This window comes from Benincasa hispida, chromosome 10 (assembly GCF_027475165.1).
Source record: "Benincasa hispida cultivar pf3 chromosome 10, pf3_genome.v1.1, whole genome shotgun sequence".
In the NCBI taxonomy this organism is placed as follows: domain Eukaryota; kingdom Viridiplantae; phylum Streptophyta; class Magnoliopsida; order Cucurbitales; family Cucurbitaceae; genus Benincasa; species Benincasa hispida.
In genome coordinates, this window is record NC_143487.1 from 48,475,571 (window position 1) to 48,499,468 (window position 23,898).

Genomic DNA, 23,898 nt, shown 5'->3' on the forward strand with positions numbered 1-23,898 from the left:
AGCTATCTACCCGATCTTACCCATGAAATGGGATGCTTATTGGGCCAACGATGATGAGCTGCCCTCACCTATGCAGATCTAAGGATAATTCCGAGTGAACAGGAGTTCATAGTTAGCTCAGGATTAAGATTAAGTTACCTAGGTTATCAATTAATGAAATAGTCAATTTTATACATAAAACGACATTTAGAACGTAAAAAGTGGCTATTTTATGGTTCAATCTTATGCAAACTCATTGCATACGATGCCCCCACTCACGTATCTCTATATGAACGATTCAGGATCACATCGTTTGTACTAACTACAAAGTGGGCCTCATCCATATTGTCCCCAGAATAAGACGCCCAACCTTATTCATATACTATAGACCATTTTGGCTATATATTTAAACTTGATCCATATTTATGTCACTACATAAAGTTCAAACTACATTAAATAGCCTCAGGACCTTAGTTTATTGGATTCAAGATTACAATTTCAGTAACAACTTTATCGAAAAACAAAACAGAATATGTTTATTAATTTACAAACTAGAGTTTTAGGACATAAAATCCAACAATAACATTCATAATTTCTTTTATAGTTCTATTTTTACTTTCTGTTATGCCATTTTGTTGAGGTTAATACGTAGCAGTTACTTCATGAATGATACCATTTAACTCACATAATTTCTTAAGGAAATGCCACTATATTCACCTCCTCTATCGAATCTAACTTTTTATTTTTCTGTCTACCTACTTCAACTTTGAATTTCACAAACATGAAACTAGCTTCATCCTTTGATTTTAGAAGGTAAATTTTTATATATCTAGAATAATCATCAACAAAAGATATATAATATTTTTTACCACTTCTACTCATAGTATTTTTAACATCAGCCAGATCTGTGTGAATTAGCTTAAGTAGTTCTATACTACGTGTTGTTGATTTAAAAGGTTTTTTTCCACAAATTTTGCTTCTACACAAATTGGGCATCTATTATTTTCATGTGAATCAGATACATTCATTAGTTACATATTTTTAAGCCTTTTAATTGATGCAACATTAGCATGTTCTAATCTATCATGCCATACATCAAGTGATTCAACCATATAAGCAAATCGAGAGGCATTGTCATTCATGGAAATAGAAGCATAAACAATATTCAGAACAAACAGACCATCAGACAGATATCCCTTACCAACAAAGTCAACATTTTTTGTGATGATAACCTTGTTAGCTTCAAACACAATCCTAAGCCCCCGTTTTTTCAACAGACTCCCTGACACCGAATTTCGATGTAAGAGGAACATACAGTACATCACTGAAGGATTGAGCTTTTCCATAAGTAAGTTTCAATAAAATATTCCCTTTCCTAAGGATGCCAGCAGTTGCTGAATTTCTCATAAAAACAAATTCGCCATTATCGGTGTCTTGGAAGTCGTGGAAAAGATCCCCGTCTACCAGAGACCTTAAATTGACTCTTCTTTTGTGATGACGTTACTATTTGTTTCTCTTTGTTTTTTTAACCTGTCTTTCAAATTTGAAGATTCAACAAGGTTAACATTAACTAAATTAACACATATAGAATTTAGCTTATCTTTTTGTCTGTTCGCCTCTTCAATGCATATGTGACTGACCAACTTTTGCAATATCAAATCTTTCTTTTTGTGCTTCAGGTGGTTACGGTAGTCACTCTAAGATGGTGGAAATTTTTCAAACAACACATTTGCTTGAAGAATCTTGCACATCTTCATGCCTTTGAACAAAACATTGAACGTTAAATTTTCATACTCGTAAACCTGCTCCATCATTGGTTTGTCATCCAACATTTGGAATTGCAGCCACTTGACGCTTACATATCTTCTTCTGCTTGCATCGTCACCTCCATATCTGGATTCCAAAGTATTTTAGATAACTTTTACAGATTTTTGGATGACGAGCAGATCAAATAAATAATTTGTCATGTGGTTGAGTAGATGGCCACAAACAGTTTTATTGTCCTTCTCAAACTTGTCAGCATCCATGGTGTGAACTGGATCACTAGCAGCTTCCTTAGAGGTTGTTGGATCAGTGATGGCAGTAGCATCCTTGGAAGACGTCGGATCTGGCATGGCAGTAGCATCCTTGGTGAGAACGTAGTCCACCTCCAACTGCTCAAAGAAGATTAACAGCTTCTGGGACCAGCGACGGTAATTGGCTCCGTTGCGGCTTCAACTTGGATAGATCTGGGATAACTTTTTTGGATTTATTCGACATAGATAAAAAAACTAGCTTTTAAATTGTTAAACATCGATAGATCCAAAGCTAGTTGTTGTGTCGTAGAAACCACTACCTTGAAAGCAAATTTGGCACGATCGTGGTGTGAATCGTTCTTGTCGGTTGCTCCCCAAGGTTAACATAGTGCCCCCTTCACTACTACAGATTTAACTTTTCTTGATGCATAGATTTTTTGTTTTCTTGATGGTCATAGCAAAAGATCATTATAAAACAAAAAAATCATTTCTTAATGCAATTAATTTTATATTTAATTTGACCTACATGCGCATTAAGAAAAGTAGCTTTCTTAACACAAAAATATATAAGTTACGTCAAAATGGGAAATTTTCGATTTTTGGATTCGTTGATGGTAAAAATCGTCAAGAAACTTTTTCTTGATGGTGGCTATCAAAGAAGAAGTAGAAATTGATGGGCAATGGCCATCAATGAATACGAAAACCAAGATTTAATACGCATTTTAGCATGCAAACATGGGTTTTCTTGATGAACATTGTCCATTAAGAAAGAGATCTACATTGATTGGCTTTGACGATCAAGGAAAAGCCCAAAACAACATCGTTTTGAGCTCGACCAAAACAACGTTGTTTTGAGCTCGACCAAAACAATGTCATTTTGATATCATTTTTCTTTATGTGCAAAGCCCGCCAAGAAAAGTACATTGCGTTAACCAACATTGACCATCAAGAAAAGCCCAAAATGATTTTCCAAAACCAAATTGGTTTTGGTCTTCATCTTCATGGTTTAGTTGGAAAATCTGAACTCTAGTCTTGCAAAGAAGCTTCAATCGTTGTGACCTACTAAGATCTATTGACCTTCGACTTCAAACTCTGTACGACCGTCGACCGCTGCTGCCTGTGATGTTGATTTTTGCTGCCACCATGACATTAGCCTATAGGCGTTGTGATCGTGACCCTTGCCTACTGCCTCCATGACTTGCTAACTTCGTTTTGGGTCAATCCGTTAGTTCTAAACCAATTGCTTAGGTTCTATTTCGATATGTGGTCTATGTGTTTTGTTTTTAGAAATTTTTGTTTGTGTTTGTTGTTGGATTTCTTAGTTTCTAATGATATGTGCAAGAAATTGGACTAGATTTCTAACAAAAATTTTGGTTCATATCAATAAAACAAATAAAACATAGTACATAAAAGATGAAATCTAACTATTTGAAAAGAATAAAAAATCAACAAAAATACTTGAGATTTATTCTTTGTAACGACCCGATCAGTTCAAGTACTCTGACATGGTCGTTACTCTTAAATACACATTTTCATTCAAAACATTTTGGATCGACATAGCACAAGTTCAGTGACACACATGAAAGATTATTTTAAACAAAAATAAATAAATAATTGACAAATAAATCAAGTAAAATAAGACATCTAATCGGGATTAAAAAAACATTTAAAAAGATAATGTTCAAAACAAACTGTAAATTGTTCCATATGACGATAAACACAAATCACAAAACAATTAAGTAAAAAAAAACATGAACTATACGAAAGCGTTTTCTAGTGTCTCCATATGGCTCTATCAAGAGTCTCGTCTGTCTTTCGTCGATCCATTCCTATCATTGCTTGAAAAACATAAAAGAAGAACGAATGAGTATAACAATACCCCATAAGTGACCCACTACTGGGCTCTCTAGGTAACTTGTTAGCTAGTCTATCTAGGCATCAATGTACACTCATATCATATCAATTGTGGTAATCCTGAAGGATCACATATCAGTCATAAATGTGTTCTCGTAGAAACATGCATCAGCCATAGTGTGTAACCCAAGGGTACACAAATCAGTCATAAATGTGATTTTGAGGGAACACGCATCAGCCACCAGTCATAAGTCATAAATATAATCCTAAAGGAACATGCATCGGTTATAATGTGTAACCCGAGGGTACACAAATCAATCATAAATGTGCACATATACAATCATGGTGTGTACCTGAAGAAGCACACAATTAGTCATATGTGTACACCTATCTAGATAAGAAAAGTTAACAGAAACATTTAAACCTAACAAGCATCAGTTCACATATACCTCATTTTTTTATAATTATAGTCATTTATCTTAGGGGTAAAGTTACCAGTACGTCCTCAGTTAACTTTACATATCATCATAGTCAAGACATTCAAATCAGTCAATACCATGAAATCTGCAGTCCAACTACATAAAAAATTCAATCTGTCTAATTAAGCAGTCCAATCAATCTAAAATAAACAGTCCAATCATTATCATGCGATAGGGAACGACTGGTTCGAAGGCAAGCCAGTAGAAAGACACTTACCTGAGTTTAGGCCCAAACATTGTTATTCAAGAAACCAATCTCCAATAGAAAATCTTGAACTAATGTCCCTGACACAAGAGGTAACATTCAAAACAAAGTCCAAAAGCCTAAATTTAAATCTTCAGGCTTAATTCCAAAACACCCAATTTACAACAACCTTTGATGTTTCCAAATAAATTATAAGATCTAATTATTTACCCAAAATTATGCTGAAAACATAAAAATCGACCTGCTAAACAGTAAGTAAATTGCACACCAACTCCAATCTACAATCAAAATATTATGGGCAAGCAAGATTTAATCCAAAAATTAAGTGAGCAAACAACAACCAAAACCCAAAATCTCACCATTAAATCAAGATCTTACCCCAAAACCAAGATCCAACGAAATAGCGGCGAAGGAAAACTATGTGGCAGACCAAAAGAAGTGGCGAACCATGGTGACTGAACGGATAGAGCGGCGTATCAAAAGGTAATCGACAATGTCGAATCCTAAAACCGCATGGAGAAGAAAAGGCGCGGATGACTAGGCAAGTGCAGATCCGATGGCGTGACATGAAGCAGCTGATAACGCTAGGCTTCTGATGTCGGTGACGTTAGGTAGAGACGCGTTGCGCAACTGAAATCTCCGAAAAGATTGGGCTATGGCATATGAGTTTCGATGGTGCGTGACGGCAGATTCGAGGATGGAGGGAGTCCAATGGCGAGGTTTCACACGAAATAGAGAGCGAAAGGAAAATTTCACAAAATGAACTAAAAACCAAACAATTTTCTATCAATGACCTCTTCCTATAAACTTTTTTACCACTGATCTTTTGCCCATGTGAAATTTCAAAATTACCCATAATTTTAAAAATCCTTCAGACCAAGGTCTTCTCTTCTTCCTTCAACCATTCAATGTGTATTCAATACAACACCAACATTACACCAAAGCATTTATTCCTAACTAATATTCTACCAATAGTATTTAATAACATTGGTATTAACAGAATGGAAGGTCACTCTCAGTATTCACTTTCTGTTGAACTCCCCACAAAATTATCCCATTGTTCTCTTGAAGTGTTCTCTCAGAGTTTCAGTCCAACATCTTCGTCGATCGCTTTCATCATCAGATTTAGAAACAAAGACAATGTAAGTGATATTCTACAATAATTATTATCCCAGATCGCTTTCATAATAAGTGTCATTTAGCATTAAATGAACGATTGTATGGTAATATATACACAATCGTTCATTATAATGTAAGTGTCATTTAGCATTACTAGATAATCGTGTAATAATTTATAAATGATCATGTAGTCATTTCTAAACAATCGTGTAGTAATTTATAAATGATGTGTACTAATTTATAAACGACCATGTAATAATTTATAAACGATTGTGTAGTAATTTATAAACGATTGTGTAGTAATTTATAAACAATCGTATACTTAGTATTGTATATAAGATTGTATATAAATTTATGAACGATCGTTTATACAGTACTACACGATCGTTTATAACTTAGTACACGATTGTGTGTGTATATATATACGATTGGTCATAAATTACAATATTTGCTTAAGATTTGCTTATCCCATTGTAGATCAATGACGCTACTTCACATATTTGTACGATTTGGTGGGGATTGGGATGAGTTTGGAAGGAATTATGTTAGAGGTCATATGAAAGGTATGAATGTCAAAAATGGTATAATAGTCAGTGAATTAGTGAGTATGATGCACCAACAACTGAATATCAATCTGGATATGTTTGATATACACATCAAATGTTGTTATAATTTATTGGTCCCAGCTTTCCCGATCGACATAATCGATGATGAAGACCTTAGATTTTTTAGAAGGCAGTGATGCATCCCGGATGCCATTATTTGTATCAGTTCCACCTTCCGAAAGTCATGGAGTACTCACAGATAATATGTACCAGCATTGTAATCCAACCGATCAACCAATTTCAACCAGTCAAAACTTGGGGGATGACCGAAGTGAAGCTTGTTTTGGTCACAACAATGAACCCAGATGTACTTCACAGTTCGATACTGAACATGGATATGGACAATCTTCAGCACCACAAACTCTCCACACACCTTACATCCATATTCCAACCAAACCTGCTCCCGTCCCACCAGTTTTGATGCCTTCAGTTCAAATGCATTCCTCCATTCCAACTCAACCATTTATAGATATACCCAGACCATCAGAGGGCTCATCGTATGACGACCTCATCATAATAACTCATGACTGTCTGAATGACGAGGATGTAAAGGTCGGTCAATTTTTTTTTGTCAAAATATGATTTGTCATTTAAATTATCGATGCATGCAATAAGAAAGAACTTTGACTACCGTGTAAAAAGTCAACAAAGAGCTTGCTAACTATCTGGTGTTCGATGGAGGAATGCAAGTGGAGGGTCCATGCAAAAAAAATGATAGAAAGTGATTCCTTCAAAGTGACTAAATATCCAAGCGAACACACATGTTCTCTTGAAATGAGAATGGGTAATCATCGACAAGCAAAAAGTTGGGTTATTGGACATTTAATCAAGTCCAAATACGAACAAATTGGTCGAACATACCGTCCGAGGGATATAATTGAGGACGTTCGACGAGATTATGAAGTGAACATAAGTTACGGGCAGACTTATCGCACTAGAGAGTACGGATTGGTGTTCGCTAACAGATCGTTGCTAAGAGATAGCTATCAAGAGATTGTTGGTGGGCGGTTCGATTCGAGCAGTTCAAGGCCCAGTTTACTTGTTTCGAACTGATTGACTCTTATTTTGTAATAATTAGATTTTTTTAATTAATTATATTAATATAAGTGTTATATTAATTTAATTAATTATTAAGGTGTCCAATCTCGGTCCAATAATTACTTTTTTAAAATTATGCATTTGATGTATCATTTATATTTATTATTATATGATATAATATATGTCATATAGTAAAAATCCCACCATAGGTTATGCATTTAATTTCATGCATCATTTATATTATAAGTGTTATAATATATATAGTTGCATGATTTAATTAATATAGCATGCTCATGCATCATATAATATAAGTGTTATACTGTATGATTGCATGCATTAATAACATTGTCATGCATTATTTATATTATAAATGTTATAATATTATAAATGTTATAATATATAGTTTTGAGTATGCATGGAAGAATGTTATTAATCATTTCATTACATTATTATATAATTGTTATATATAGTTAGTAATGAAATGGAATTGCATGAAGCATGACATTATCTTAGGTAATTTATAATTGTTATAATATGGTTTGTCTCAAAGGTTTGCTTTTTTAGAAATGACTTATATAAGTTGATTAATTTAGCTATGGAATGTCTATCCTGCAGTTATGGTAGTTACTTATATGATTTAGTTTTTTAGGAATGACTTGTATATGTTGATTAATTTAGCTATGGAATGACTATCTTGTAGTTATGGTAGTCACTTATTTGTTATAATATGGTTTATCTCAAAGGTTTACTTTTTTAGAAATGACTTATATAAGTTGATTAATTTAACTATGGAATGTCTATCCTGTAGTTATGGTAGTTAATTATATGATTTTATTTTTTAGGAATAACTTGTATATGTTGATTAATTTAGCTATGGAATAATTATCTTATAGTTATGGTAGTCACTTATATACTTTACTTTTTTTAGGAATGACTTAGATAAGTTGATTAATTTAGCTATGAAATGAATATTCTGTAGCTATGTAGTCACTTATATGCTTTGCTTTTTTAGGAACGACTTATATAGATCGATTAATTTAGCAGTAGAATGACTATCCTGCAGTTGTCGTGGTCACTTATATGCTTTGCCTTTTTAGGAATGACTTATATAAGTTGATTAATTTAGTTATGGAATGATTATCCTGCAGTTATGATCGTCACTTATATGCTTTGATTTTTTAAGAATGACTTAAATGTGCTGATTGATTTTTGTTAGAATTAGAAAACACATAGCAGAAGAAAAACGAATCATTAAGCATTTTAATTCATTAATTTTGGCTTTAAATTAAGCATGCTCACAAACTAATAAGAGAGTTTCGTGACATACCTTTGAAGAAACACTTGATTCTTGAATCCAGACGTAGATCTTCTCCAAATCAGCATGTGAACCACCTCAAGGCGTTCCCTACTATCCTCTTGGTGCCTTAGATTGAGTTGTGGGACTCAAAATAAACTTGGATTAAGGAAATTTGGAGATGTGGTCACTGCATTACTATGGTAGAAGACCTTCTTCAACCTCAAGTTTTTCAGCAAAAAACTATCGAATGCACGCCCGATTCTCATCTCAATCTTCTTCATTTATTGCATGACTATCATGCAAACTCCATCGTTGTATGAATTGCAGCTCATGCTTAAAAGATTGACTCAAGTTTATGGTGGAATGTGTGTGAGCTACTTGAAATGGAAAGTGGAAAAAACCCACTTTTGAGATTTTTCATTTTTCATCTTTTTCAATTTTAGTTTTCTAATTGATTTCTAAAATCAGTCTTTCAAAAATGAAATCTTTATTAATTTTACAAAATTAATTAATTAATTAATTTTCTAAAAAAATTAATAATAAATAATTAATTAAACAATTTAATTAATTATAGTTAATTCAATATCAAATATTAAATTAGTTTAACACTAACTCCACCATCATGAATCCCTATTCATGAATTTAATATTTAAATCATATTTAAATATTAATTTATTCTCCAATTTCGTTTAATTCCAACAGTAAATGCATAATTATATCACATATAATTACCAATTTCCTTAATTCTAATTTGAACGTTTCAAATTAACTTATCACGATACTCTAACGCTAATCCATTTGTAAGTTAGTAGAGGGACCTCGTGGACCTATAAATCATGGGCTCCAACAATCTGAGATTAATTAGCTAAACTCCTTATACCGAATTAACTCTCATTCGTTAACTGTTGGGTTACTCCACTAAAGCCCAGAGTTGCACTCTCATCAATGTAGATATATTATGTCCACTCCATATAAACCATGATTAATAAGTTAACCCTTCACATATTATTCGTAATAACGGTTGGGTCAAATGATTGTTTTACCCCCAAGATTATCTCTTGTTTCTTAAGTCCCATCGATCCTCTAATGAACAATTGGTATGTTATCCAATCAACAAACCGAGTCCCTCGGGCCAATGAGAGGGTGGGGCCTTTGTTCAAGACTTAGAGTCAACATTTAAGGGAACAACCTCTCTACTATCCCTAAAAGCAGGTATGAGTGAATTTCATCCTGCACCCTATGTCCCCAGCTATCTATCCGGTCTTACCCCTAAAATGGAGGTTTATTGAGCTGGCGCTGTTGAGCCAACCCTCACTTATGGATAATCCCGAATAAACAATAATTCATAGTTAGCTCAGGATTAAGATCAAGTTACCTAGATCATCGCTTTGAAATAATTAGTCTTAAACAGTAAACAACGTTATAGAGTAAAAGTGATTTATTTCGTGGTCCGATCTTGTGCAAATTCATTGCACAGGACGCCCCCACTCTTCATATCATGACATGTATGAATTATGGTCACTTCGTCTGTAGCACTTTATAACTCCTTGTAATAACTACGGAGTGGGCCACATCCGATAGTATTACCAGAATAAGGCATCCAACCTTATTCATATACTATAGACCATTTTGACTATTTACTCCAACCTAATCCACTTTTATGTCTCCACATATAGTTCAAGTATTCAGGTAACAGTCATAGATCTTTTAATTTATTGGATTTATTTTTAAAACGAAATAAGCAATTCATATATTCAATTACAATTTATTGAATTTTCAGAATAAGTTTAATTATCTACGAAACATGAGTTTTAGGACATAAAACCTAGCAAATTTAGCTATGGAATGACTCTCCTGTAGTTATGGTAGTCACTTAGATGTTTTGTTATAAGTTTAGTTTAAGGGTGACACCCTCCCCCCAATTTTATTTAACTTCATTATTTTAGTATAACGTGGTTTATCTCATTGACTTCTTACTTGTATGCTTTGTTTTTTTGAGCCATAAGATTGTTTTATATCTGAACAAATACGGGAGCTCGACCTCTTACTTGGATCCTATTAAGATAAGTATTTCAATTTTGATTGAATGGTAATATATGTTTGATTAAAATATCTAATATAAGTTTATGATACCCTTGACGAATATCGCTTTAGCGTCTAAAATCCAACTAAGCTAAGCTATGCTCATTTGGCAAAATATAAAACTATTATTATATATTACGTTTGTCATCAAGCTGAAATTTCAAGAAGCGTCAGTCGCACCTTATCAACACAGCTTCGCACGCCGAAAATGCATCTGAGAATTCTGAAAGTGGGCGTATCCAGCAGCAATGGATCAACTAATTCAACGCGACGATCTGGTTCAGAACCTGGCCACACCCTCCACCTCCATTGCACCGTGCATTGAACTTCCAGGCCACCCAATTCGTTCTCAATCCAGTTCCAGGTTTGTACAAGAATCCGCCATTTCAATCTGTTTTTGTTTTCTGGCGTTTCTATTATCCGTTGAGTTCGTATGGGTTTTTGGTTTGTTGCCTTTATTAGTGTAGTCTCTTACCCCCGTTTTCTGTACATTTGCAGACAACTAAGAGGAGATGTGATTTGTTGTTGTTAATTCTTTGTTTAAGAACGATTTTGTTTCTCTGTGAAACTATGCAAACTTGCTTTTATTTCGGAAATTTTGACTTTAGAGGAAAATTTTCTCAATCTGCAAGCATAAATGTTGAAACCTATTGGCTGAATTTGGTACTTTGCAGCGTCAAGGAAATTTTGAAACCTAAGGACCATGTAGATTTAGGTTAAATATGCGTTGAAAGGACCATAGTTTCCATGATTCCTTTTTCATTATCCGAGTAGTTTAACTATCTTTGCTATTGTCTTAAGAACATAAATTATCTTTAGCTTACTGGTTATCGTATCGATATATTTTTTCCGCTGCCGAAGGTCTGAAGGGGAGTTCAAGGATTCTGCAACTGCTAGAAAAGTTCAGAAGGCTGACAGAGAGAAATTAAGAAGGGGCCGTTTGAATGAACAATTTGTCGAGCTGGGAAACATTTTAGGTGAAATTAAGAATATCATCTCTTCACACATTGCTGTTTTTTCTATTTCTACCATCATTTATACCTTTCGGTTTGATTTTCTTTGTGGAAGTTAACACCTTGTTTCTACTTTCTTATTACTTTCTGAGTTCAACATGTACACATTCTAGGGAGACTCACAAAATTTCAAAGTGGATTTCATTATTGTGTTACATACTATTAGTGTGCTTGGTTTCCAATGTGTTTAAGTTTCATTTTCCAGATTGTCAACCTTGAATTTCATAACTAGAATGTGTTGACGATCATACTTATTAGAATTCAAGGCTCTGGTTCATTTTACCTTGCGCTAGGAGCGAAGTGTGAATTTGAACCATTTTACACCAATGATTTGGTGAGGAGGTGATGCACAGATTGAGAGAAAACCCGTGTAACTGATGGATGTAGTAAGTAGGTGGTTAACTGACTTGGTCCCCTCTTGTACGACCATAGTTTGGAATATATCAGAGTCGGGCATGAGAGTGGGAAGTAGTGAGCTGAGTTGATAGGGGGCGAATAAAACCTCTCTAATTGTCTGATAGCTTGTAATTTTCCTTTCTTAAGCAATTCAAATTAGCATATTTCAGCTAAGAGCTCCATTACAGATCATTTAGGAGTGTTGTTGTGTATCACAGTATCGGTATTGCTAGAATATGAACATGTTTCTGTATTTTTATTATTTATTCTTAAACTCAAGAACACAGTTGGACAATTTATAGAACAGATATAGTTCAAGTAAGATCATTTTTTTAAAAAAATATGATTACTTACGTCTATGCAGTCATTTGCCTCTGGATTAGGAATGTAGGATTACTTATGTCGATATTATCTATAACCCTGCAGATCCCGACAGGCCCAAAAATGACAAAGCAACCATTTTAATGGATACAATTCAGCTGCTGAAGGATCTGACGTCTCAAGTGAACAAATTGAAAACTGAATATGCTACTTTAACAGAAGAATCAAACGAGGTGATATTTTGTATGTCCTAGTATATAAATAAATTATACAATTTTGAATATGCTACTTTTAACATAAAAATTACACAAGATGATATTTTGTATGTTCTAATGTATAAATAAATTAGACAATTATCTTATACCAAGCAACTAATATTAGTTTATCAAACAATTTTATTCAACTGCAGCTAGCCCAGGAAAAGAATGATCTGAGAGAAGAGAAGGCGTTGCTTAAATCTGATATTGAGAATCTTAATGCTCAGTATCAGCAGAACCTAAGAGCTACATACCCTTGGGCTGCCATGGATCACTCGGTTGTCATGTCTCCTACCCCCTTCCCATTTCCAGTGCCGATGCAAATGCCTCCAGGGCCATTTCCCCTACATCCATCCTTGCAGCCTTATACGTTCTTTGGAAATCCAGATCCCAGGGTAATCACAAACCCTTGTTCCACCTTTGTCCCATTCGTACCTCCTAATTCCTTGACTGAGCAGCAGTCCTCTCGAAATGCACCGCCTTTCATTCAGTCAGGCAATCAGTCTCATAACTTGAGCAAGCAAAGTACCGGGAGCAAGTCCTCAAGTGAAAGCAAGATTGAGAAAAGTGTAGATTCCAATGAAGTTGCTACTTACCTGGAGTTGAAAACTCCTGGATCTTCTACAGATCAGGTTAGTTTGTCATGTTTAACGGATGCAATGGAATAGTACTAACCTCCTGAAGCTGGTCTGTATTTAATGTACTTATATCATCCAGATCGTCATCTAAGTTTGTTCATTTGCAGGATACATCGTTTGAACAAACAAACAGTAAGAACAGACAGGAAAATAATCTATCAGCAGAGAGTTCCTTAAGTAGATGTTCTTCATCTTGTAGTTTAGAGCCCAATTCGTTTAGTAGCACGCCAAAATGAACGAAAATCTACTGATATATGTGGAAAGCCATAAAAGTTGCAGGTTCACCCAAATTAGTCCCCGAATTTTATTTTCGATGGTCTATAACTTACTAAAATACTTCTCAGTGCTTTTCTATTTATCTGCAAATAAGGTGGATCATCTTCAATGCAATGTAAAGGGCCTTCACAAAATTAAAAGTATTTTGGGATTGTGAACTATTATATTCTTACCTTACCTCCTTTATGACGTCCTCAAAGTTGCAGCAGTCATTTAATCCGTGTTCATCTTATGTACTTGGACATGGCTGTGGATGTGCAAGCAATAAGGTAATGGTTCTAGGGTTGTCTTGCTGCAAAAATCCCACACTGAGAAACTAGCTAAAGCACTCTACAGATGGTTGGTCCATTCGTCTGAATACTTTTCGTTTTCCTGATGCTAAAATTCCCAGGTTATGTCATTGTTGATGTATGACAGACAATGTGACAGAGATATCTGGTCTCAAAAACCATGTGGAAATGACTCTGAGAGCATGTAGATGTGAAATATACATGCATGATATTCTGGGATATTATGTCAAAATTTTGAATCAAGAGACTGTGACTTGTCGTTCATGCTTGATCGATTGGGACATGATCGAATGGGAGCAATCGCACCATCATTGGCTGTAAGGCCAAGAAGGTGAAAATAATTGTGAGGAAAGAATGAAAGGACATGAATGCTGAAGGAGAATGTGGGGGAGAGGCCATTAATGCTGATATTATCCAGAAATCTGAAGGTCTTGAATGAAAGGTGGAAAAGCATCCATATTATGAGTGCCCAAAGACAGATTGCTTTGTCTGCTGCTTGTGAAAATCTAGATATGTTTAAACTTGTTCATAGGATATTGGTGAAGTAGAAGAGTGCAAGGGAGTTGGAGCTTTCTACTGGCCTTAGAAATTTCTTAGAGTGATGTTGAGTTAAAGTTTACTTTTGATTTTTTGGTCATAATCTAAGAGCGTTGTCTAAAGATTTAAAGAGAAATGAGTTTTAATATAATCCAATTTTTTTAAAAAATTATTTCTTTTTTGTGTTCGAGAAGTATGGAGTGAGAATTCGGGCTTTTCTTACCTAATAAAGTAACAAACTATCTTATCTGCTTAGGTATGTTTGTGATTGACATAGATGTTCGTTAAAGTTAATCTTGACATATTAATTAGTAATATTTTTTCGTCTTGGATATATATATTTTTTATTTTTATCTTTTATGTTTAAACATTTCTAAGAAGCTTTAAATCGTATATTTTGAGTTTTGCCCTATTTTAATAGCATTGCCTCTTTCTATTGTAGATAAATTGTGGAATATAGTTAAGATAATGTCAAATCTATAGTAGGGACACAACTTTAGAAGTTTTGAATCAATTTTGCCAAGGTAATTTTCTACCAATATATACACATAGATACACATATAAAGTAAAGGAAAAGGGAAAGTCAAAAGGGAAAACTACATTAAATTATAATCTTTGTTTTAATTGGTAACTTCAAACTTTCAATTCAAACTTTGTTATAATCTTTGTTATGAAATTGGTTGAATTAAACCTTTTTTCCCCTAATTCTAATGTAATATAAAAATGTAAAAATCTGATAAAAGGTCATTTTGGATGTAAACCTTTGTGATTTTGTTTTTAAAATAACTCCAAAAGGTTTTGATATCAAAGGAGATAATTATTCTTATACACCTATGATCACTTCCTTCCCTAATATGAGATTTTCTAATAATACCACCATGGAATTCGTAAGAATTTGTATAAATTATTTCAAATTCAACTTCCTCTTCATATTTATGTTGTTTGTTTAATGTTTGACTAGAAAAAAAAACTTGATGAATACAAAATGGTTATAGTTTAACTTTTTTTTAATATCCGTGAGTATCCAGATCAGCTTACGTGCACTTCGATTAATTTCATAAGACATTGAATCCTTGGTAGAAGATCAACTAATAACCTCTTAGTCTTTTATGAATGGGATGTACTCTTATTTATCATTGGGTCAACCTAGGATGGTTGAAGGTTGATATTACAAATCTGACATATTTTCAAGATTATAGACCATGTCAACAAATACATTACAAGTATGAATGTAAATTAAGTTTGTTTGTTTGCTCTTTTTCTTTTTCTTTTTTTCTTTTTTATAATTTTAAAGCAAGAATATAAATGAACTCTGGATCTTAGTCAAATAATCACAAATTTTTTGGAAAATTTACTTTCCTTGCCGTTGAAGGGCAGCAAATGGTACACCGACGATGCCATTATTCCATCGCTAGCAGGGCGCGTGGTAAAGGGTAATGTTAGCCTCGCAATATTTCCTCTTTACTTACCAATTATGTTAATTTAGAATATTTAATAAAAATGATATAAGATAAATTATAGGAAAATTTTGAAGATCAATTTTAAAAATATTAAATTATTTATAGAAATAGTAAAAAGAATAATGATGCTATCAGCATCTATAATGATAAAAACTAATAAAAATTTAAAATAATTAAATTTTATTATTTTATATAAATAGTTTTTCATATTTTTCTTTTTGAAAATTTCCAAAAAAATATTTAAATTTTATAGAAAAAAAATTCAAAAGTATACTTTTGAAACTTCTTACTAGTTTAAATATTTTTAAATATTTTTTATATTAAAAAAGATCCTAATTTTTATATGGTCCATAAATTTTATAATGCTACATATTTGCATTCTTTTTTAGAAATTATGAAAATCGATATTTAAAGAGAAAAATATTAATTGATTACAAAAGTTTCTGTTGGTAGGGAAGAGAGTGACAACACGCGCTTTCGATATCCACTTTATTGACTCACCTAATCCTGATCGTGAACCACAACTGACACCAAACAAAAACACCTCTTCAGTCACTTCTAGCGGCGGAGGACAGCCGAAGTAAAGCAAACGAATCCATTTCTCTGCTCGGCCATGGCGGCAGTGGTGTCTACTTCTCTCGCATCTCAAATCTCACCTCTTCGATTCTCCACTTCCAAGTCCGACATTTCACAATCTCTGTTTCACAACGTCCACTCACAAATCCGCCTTGCTTCCTCGCGGAAAGGTTCCCGTGGCGTTGTCACCATGGCCGGCTCCGGCAAGGTATTTTACCTTCTTCATCTCCGCTCCAGTGGTTTCCGCTACCTGAACGACTTTTTTATTAGTGTGTCGATCATCGTTCTTAACCTAGCGGGGTTGGCGTATTAACAGTAGGAAAAGAATGAGTCGGAGAAGCAATAAGGAATATGTTTGCCTATTTTTCTCATTTGTAGGCGTTGGACGATTCTGAATATGCGATGACTCCCATGTACAAATTTGTTTGAGCTAATTAATTTCTCCAGCTTTTGTGTAGGTCATACTTCTGAATTGTGATTACGTTTTGTTCAAGATTTAGGTGGAAAATTAAGCCTATTTCTTCTTAATGTGTGCATATTTATTTTAACAGAGGTCAATTCTTAGCCAATTTTTTTTTAAAAAACATGTTTTTATAAACTACATCTTTTAGTTTTTAAAACCCGGCTTGGTATTTTAAAACATTTGTAAAAAAATAGATAACAAACTAAGAAGTTTAGTGGTGAAACGGATGTTTATATGCTTTATTTTAAAAAAAAACTAAATGGTTACTAAATGGGGTCTTAATTATTACCGACTACTATTCGGTTTCATTAATCAAGTCTCTGAAGCCGTCTGGTGTGCTGAATAGCTGTGGAATATACTTACTGTCACATCTTTAACGAATCTTTTTCTTCAAATTGTTTTAAGCCCCATCCTTAAATTCATAAGGCCACCTTAAGGCCATGGTGTCGATGGGGTTCATTTATTTATTTTGATAATCGTTATTCTATATTCTCTCATTTGCATATTTTTCTAATTTCTGATTATTACCACCTTCTGTTGTATTTGCAGTTCTTCGTTGGTGGAAACTGGAAATGTGTAAGTATCTTCATTATCAGTAATCCTATAGCTAAAGGTCTGTGATGGACAGTGTCTATGTCAAGCAAAAAAGTTCGCATGTTAGTTGTAAATGCATGCTATGATTTCTCTTTGAATCATTCTATGTTTCTGTTCTGTCCATAATCTCACTAATGTGAAACAAAAGTCTTATCAATATGTTTCTAGAACTTTGCTTTTCTGTAACAGTTTATGTCAAATATAAATGAAAATGTAATTGATTTTCATTATTTTTCTAGTATTATCTATTATCATTAATGTCGATATTGTTTAGCTACTAAATGGAAGTATGTACAAATCATTTGAAATATAAGAAGCGTTGGAAAAATGATCGTCTTCTATTGGTCTCTATAACTTCATTTTCATGGACAAAATGGTTGGAGTTTAAAACTGGCTAGGTTCAAGCTATCCCTCCTTAGACCATACAAAGGTTTTCCGCCACTTCAATTTGAGATATCAATTTTAAATTATTTTGATTTTTGTCTTAGAAACTCTCATCTCCTAATACGTAGTCATTACTCATTAGGAACCCTTTGCTGTTTACTATTTTTGAGTTTTTTGGTTTTTTTTTAAAGTGTACTGGATCCGTTGTAGTAACTAGTACCCAAAATAAAAACATCTTTCTGCCCGCTGGTGTGGCTTGACTATGATCCAAGACTTCTCATATGTCCCCCCCTCTATACTTAGTAGATAAAGAAATTAATTATTATTATTTTTGTTGTGATTGACATTTATTGATTCTTTCCCTGCTTGTTTTAATTTCCAGAATGGTACAAAGGAATCTATATCCAAGCTTGTCTCAGACTTGAACAATGCAAAGTTGGAGGATGATGTTGGTAAGTTCCGTTTGAAATTGGAGAGTGCATGTTATCACCTTTTAATGTATATACTATTATATTTAAAAAATAATCCTCATGTTTGAGGATGCACTTCCCCTCTCTTGTATTCACTTGGCAACCATGTATGCAACTCTTGCTAAACAAACAAGGGGTTGCATTTGATACTGGTACGACCTTACTTGAACAGGATCTATTCTATAGGTTGTACCATTGTGTTCTTGAGTTCTAAGGTTGCATTCGATACTGGTTTGTTTCTGATTTACATGTCGTGGTTTCCTCCTCCTCCCTTTTTAATATGACTCTTATTCTAAAACCTCTATCAATTTTATTGTAGGTTGGTACTTTAAATTATGGGGAAAAGCTATGTATATCCCTAAACTTTGGGATTGTATACTAAAAACCCCAAACTAATAATTGTACCAATTAAAACCCTCAACTTTCACAAGTGAATCAATTTAGACCTTTGCTAAAATTTCATTTTAAACCATGAATGCGTAATCTTTGCACTTGTATAAGACTTCTTTAAATACATCGATTGACATAGTATGAGAGAAATGTTGGAATAAAATGGATAGTAGTGACTTTTCATTAATATGAGTAGTTCTCTTTTATCTTCTCGTCTTCCTCTAGTTTTCTCTACTTATTTAGGAAAAAATACACGATAATTTGAATGCAATCTAATGAACATAATTATATTTCAGTTATGGAGGGTCTAAATTGGTTCAACTATGAAAGGTCAGGGTTTAAATTGTGACAATTACTAGTTTGGGGCATAGTTGATACAACCTCTAAAGTTTAGGGATATAAGTTGATTTTTCCCTTAAATTATCAATACATCTGAGTTGTTGATGAGGATGAATGACATTTCTGTTCTAAATTTTGATAGTCTTTTTCTTCATATTGAAAGCTGATTTTTTCCCCATAATTATTTGTTTTTTTTTTCACATTAATTATTCTACTCTTCCAAGTACATTCTTCTGAAAAAAGAACTTTGGATATGTGTGGAAAAATGCAGATGTTGTTGTAGCACCTCCATTTGTCTACATTGATCAGGTGAAGAGCTCATTGACATCTAGGATTGAGATTGCTGCCCAAAACTCATGGGTGAGCAAGGGTGGCGCTTTTACTGGTGAAATCAGGTTATCTGACTTGCCCTTGACGAGACATTTTAATTTTTTTTAAATATTTATTTATCTTAATTCAATTATTTTTTTATCATAAATTTTTCTAGGAGGATTATTTTTAGTGCATGCGAACCCTTAATTTTACACCATTTGATGAGGATGACAACTTAAGTGTGCTTGTTTATAATCTGCAAATGAGATAACAATAATGTTTAACACAAGAATAGTTAGTCGTGGGGGCCATGATTTCTCTTTGAATCATTCCATGTTTTTCTTCTGTCCATATCTCACTCACGTGTAAGGAGTTATTAAAGCATAAAATTGATGTTTTTTAGTTGCAGATCCATGAACTCTTTAAATCAAGCAAGGAGTGGAGTTCACAACTCCATTCCCCCCAACCCCAACTCCTTGGGTCAAACACCCTCTAAGAGATTTTGATGTTTGTAACTTAAACTTTTCAAATTTCCTTTTTTGAACTCTTTCACCTTTTACATTGAAGTTTTCTCAAAAGAATTTGTATAAGCTAATTTTTGTATACATCAGATGCGTACTAAACTTGTATTCTTCTTATTCTTTGGGAACTAATATGGATAATGTGCCATGTATGTTTTGCGTTTTTCTGCTCTCAAATATGAAATATGTGTCAGATCTTATCATTGTTAAATTAATTGTATACTGCAGTGTTGAACAATTGAAAGATATAGGCTGCAAATGGGTCATCCTTGGGCACTCTGAGCGGAGACATATCATTGGTGAAGACGACCAGGTGAATGTTTTGAAATTGAGCTTTTAGTGGTATCCAAGAAATTAGTGAGCAACCTGCTTCTCTCCAACGCTAACTGTTGCTTTGGCGACTATAGTTTATAGGGAAGAAGGCTGCCTATGCCTTGAGCGAGGGTCTTGGAGTAATAGCTTGCATTGGGGAATTACTAGAGGAAAGGGAAGCTGGAAAAACTTTTGATGTTTGCTTTCAACAATTGAAAGCTTATGCAGGCAAGTTTCTGGCTTATTCCTCATTTCATTTTCACGATGATCTTAAGTCACTAATCTGAGAACAGAAAAATTCTGGAGTTCTTCTATAACTTGAGTATTCCATTTGACTGCAGATGCTGTTTCGAGTTGGGATGGTATTGTTATCGCCTATGAGCCAGTATGGGCCATTGGGACTGGCAAAGTGGCTACACCCGAGCAAGCACAGGAAGTGCATGCAGCAATTCGTGATTGGCTTAAGAAGAATGTATCACCAGAAGTAGCTTCTAAAACCCGAATTATTTATGGAGGTAACTGCAACTTTCATTTTACTTGTCTGAACTTGTTATTGTGAAGTCCATGTTTCTTAAGACTGCCATCAATAGTGTCTTACATGTCTAAGGAATGATATTATTGTTAGGATCTGTGAATGGAAGTAATTGTGCTGAGCTTGCAAAAAAAGAGGATATAGATGGATTTCTAGTTGGAGGTGCTTCATTGAAGGTGCATTTCTCTTCTCCCCTTACTCTTTACTTATGTTTACTTTGAAATGAATCGTCAAAATCACTTTTGTCATGTTTAAAATTTCTCTAAAATACGTTTCTAATCCCTCAAAATTTATTTAGGCCCCAATTCGTAACTACTTGGTTTTTTTGTTTTTGTTTTTGAAAACTAACCCTATAATTGCTGCCTCCACCTCCAAATTTTTTCCTTTGTTATTTTTCTTTTACCAAAGATTTAAAAAACCAAGTCAAATTTTGAAAACTAAAAAAATAACTTTTAATAACTTGCTTTTACTTTTGGAATTTGGCTGAGAATTCAATCATTTTACTTAAGAAAATACAAATCATTGTAAGAAATGGGGAGAAAATAAGCTTAATTTTAAAAAACAAAAGCTGAAAAACGAAATGGTTACCAAATGGGTCCTTAATATTTAATTTTACACTCTAAAATGCAATTTTCATATCATTAAAATTAGTTTTGAAGGTTAAACATGTTTCACAATAATTTTAAAAATGACAAAAGTAATTTTAACCATTTTAGATTCACTCCAAAACATATCCTAAAAGTTTCCATCTTAACTTTTGTTCCATGTTGCAACTATAGGGTCCTGAATTTGGAACAATTGTTAATTCGGTCACTGCCAAGAAAGTCGCTGCTTGATAATTTTTTTAGAGCATCTGGTGGCAAGCAAAAGAGGAAAGGGTTTTGTATTCATAGCAACATCCCTTGGGTTTTTTTTCCATGCTTATCAAGTTTTCAGCGTGTTCAGGGTCTTCTTTCAATGAAGGCAAGCAAATAATATCCTTCTGTTGTATTCCTGAGGCTACTTTGCTATAGAATACTAGAGCATATAAATTATTGGATCCAGAATATTTCTGCTTAATAAGAGTTCTAGATGTTTTTCTCGATTTTTGAATTATCATGCAGAATACTGTTCCTGATTTAAACTTGTTACTTACGAGCATTGCAATGTATGAGTGTAGAGCCTAACTGGCTAAATGGTGTTTTAGATTAGATAGGACGACCAACCTTCTCAATCGTGTACGGCTAAGATACCCATTCGTTGCTCAGGGAACAAATTAGAAGAGAGCAAGAGGAATTAGGACCTGAGTCTCGGAAGAAGAGATCAAAGGTAAGATTTATTCAATAGAAGTTATCAAATTGGTATCTAGTTTGATAACATTTCAGCTTTTCATTCTTCGTCTAGATTCAAATCTTTCATCAGGAGTTCTTACATTTGTTGGAAACTTGAGAGGAGTGTTCATTAAACTGACCGAACCAAACCAATTGGCCAAACCAAACCGAACTGAAGATTCAGTTTTTATTGAAGTGTCGGTTGGTTCAGTTTAAAATTATAAGAAAACCAAATTTTTAGTTCGTTTGGTCTTTTTATTTGAAAATCAAATCCAAAACTGAATCACACTATTTATATTATATATATAAAATCAAATCGTACTATTTATATTAGATAAAAGAAAAAATGAACTGTTTAAATATATATAAAATTGGAAACCAAATCAAATATTTATAGTTTGGTTCGATTTGATTTGGAGCAAACAAACATTTCGCTTCAATTTGGTATATATCCAAAAATCAATATTTTTGGTTAACACCTTTAGTTGAGAGATGGTTGAGAATAAAAGACAGGTCATTGAGATGGAAAGGATCTTATTACTTAATAGGGATACAAACTTGGCATCAAGAACTTTAGTGTCCAATAGGCATCATTCCATAGCCTATAATGACCTGTGTTTTATTATCATGGGCCATGGCAGAGGCAACACTCAACGAATATATTCCTAAACCAACACAACCCAATATAGTCTTCCTTTATATATTTCATGGCAGTGTTGAATTTCCAAGTGAAAAAGGAAGAGTTGAAGGAGAGAGAGAGAGAGAGAGAGAGATGGATTGGTATTATCCAAAGAGAAGAGGTCCAGAGTGGAAAACCATAGGCCCTGTTTCTTCTCCACCATCTCAATTGCTCGTCATTTTTGGCATTGTCATTCTCTTGCTTTACTTTTCTCTGTTCAACACAGGCTATGAAGCTCAAATCAATAGAAATTTGCAGCTGGTTTTTTTCTTGTTGCCCATCTTGGTGATTTTCTTCATGTATTCATATTCGGCCGGTCGATTGATCAACTTCCGGTTTCGCCGACCAGCAAACGGGTCGTCTCAACGAGGTGCCTCACCTTGGACTATTGCCATTTTAGTCCTCCTCATTCTTGTCTTGCTTTATTACCAAAGCTCATTCCATTGAAAACAGGGGAATCTTATGATGCTTGTGATATGTACGAATGTGTAATTTAATTTCGACCTTATGGGGTTTATTAACGTGAAAATAATGTCGTAAACATCTAAAATTGCAACCATTTTTTTTAAAAGAAATAAATTTATATATTCATCACAATCAGAAATGTTGTCTAAGGAGCTTGTTTGGATTGACTGAAAAAAAAAATGTTTTTCAATTTATTTAAATACTTTTAATCAAAACTTATTAAAATATATTTGAAAAACTATTTGGAGTGGTTGTTAAACACTCTAATTTCTTTCGAAATGACTTATTTTTTTAAAATTAAATACTTGAAAATGTATTTCAAATATACTTTAATTCATTAATTATGTTACGATAGATTAATGCAAATAGGATATTTGTTAACATGGCCATTGCCTCACATTTTACCACTTATATTTTGTTTTTCTAAATCAATATGATTGTAGGGGTTATATATTTTGGAAAATTGCATTGTATTGACAAATACATTTTAAGAAACCAAAGTCATGACTTCAACTTTTTTGTAATTGCAGGTGTGACAATCACATAGTAATCATATAACAATTACATGCAAATCAGATAGCAATCACATAACAATTATGTAGAAATTAGATAGCAATCAAATTTTCAGGCAGAAATTTTTTGTCATGCTTGAAAAAAAGCAAAATCTCATGCTTGCCTGTTGGGAGAAAA

General features: G+C 33.6%; 2 protein-coding genes and 1 long non-coding RNA gene across 3 annotated transcripts; all 3 read left to right on the forward strand.

Moving 5' to 3' along the window:
* Positions 1-10,518: 10,518 nt before the first annotated feature.
* Positions 10,519-13,735, forward strand: LOC120089194 (transcription factor bHLH121). The gene is given in 6 exon segments (XM_039046607.2): positions 10,519-11,037; positions 11,535-11,650; positions 12,509-12,636; positions 12,813-13,292; positions 13,406-13,528; positions 13,530-13,735. Coding segments are annotated over 6 exon segments (1,002 nt in total). The 5' UTR covers positions 10,519-10,921; the 3' UTR covers positions 13,569-13,735.
* A 2,004-nt stretch (positions 13,736-15,739) lies between these two features.
* TIM (triosephosphate isomerase) lies at positions 15,740-21,838 on the forward strand. The gene is made up of 10 exons (XM_039046705.2): positions 15,740-15,834; positions 16,315-16,645; positions 17,450-17,476; positions 18,261-18,330; positions 19,349-19,472; positions 20,139-20,223; positions 20,318-20,450; positions 20,564-20,737; positions 20,848-20,930; positions 21,534-21,838. Exons 2-10 carry the CDS (start codon positions 16,475-16,477, stop codon positions 21,588-21,590), a joined length of 924 nt encoding a protein of 307 aa, XP_038902633.1. The 5' UTR covers positions 15,740-15,834; positions 16,315-16,474; the 3' UTR covers positions 21,591-21,838.
* An 86-nt stretch (positions 21,839-21,924) lies between these two features.
* Positions 21,925-23,340, forward strand: LOC150033421 (uncharacterized). The gene is made up of 2 exons (XR_016523835.1): positions 21,925-22,062; positions 22,970-23,340. It is a non-coding gene; the product is annotated as an uncharacterized LOC150033421 (long non-coding RNA).
* The last annotated feature ends 558 nt before the right edge of the window (positions 23,341-23,898 follow it).

Bases quoted from the DNA above. Each gene is read 5' to 3' on its own strand.
- TIM (XM_039046705.2), top strand. From the start codon at position 16,475: ATGGCGGCAGTGGTGTCTACTTCTCTCGCATCTCAAATCTCACCTCTT. The intron at 16,646-17,449 runs GTATTTTACCTT...TTGTATTTGCAG, and splicing joins CCATGGCCGGCTCCGGCAAG to TTCTTCGTTGGTGGAAACTG. The intron at 20,451-20,563 runs GCAAGTTTCTGG...ATTTGACTGCAG, and splicing joins ACAATTGAAAGCTTATGCAG to ATGCTGTTTCGAGTTGGGAT.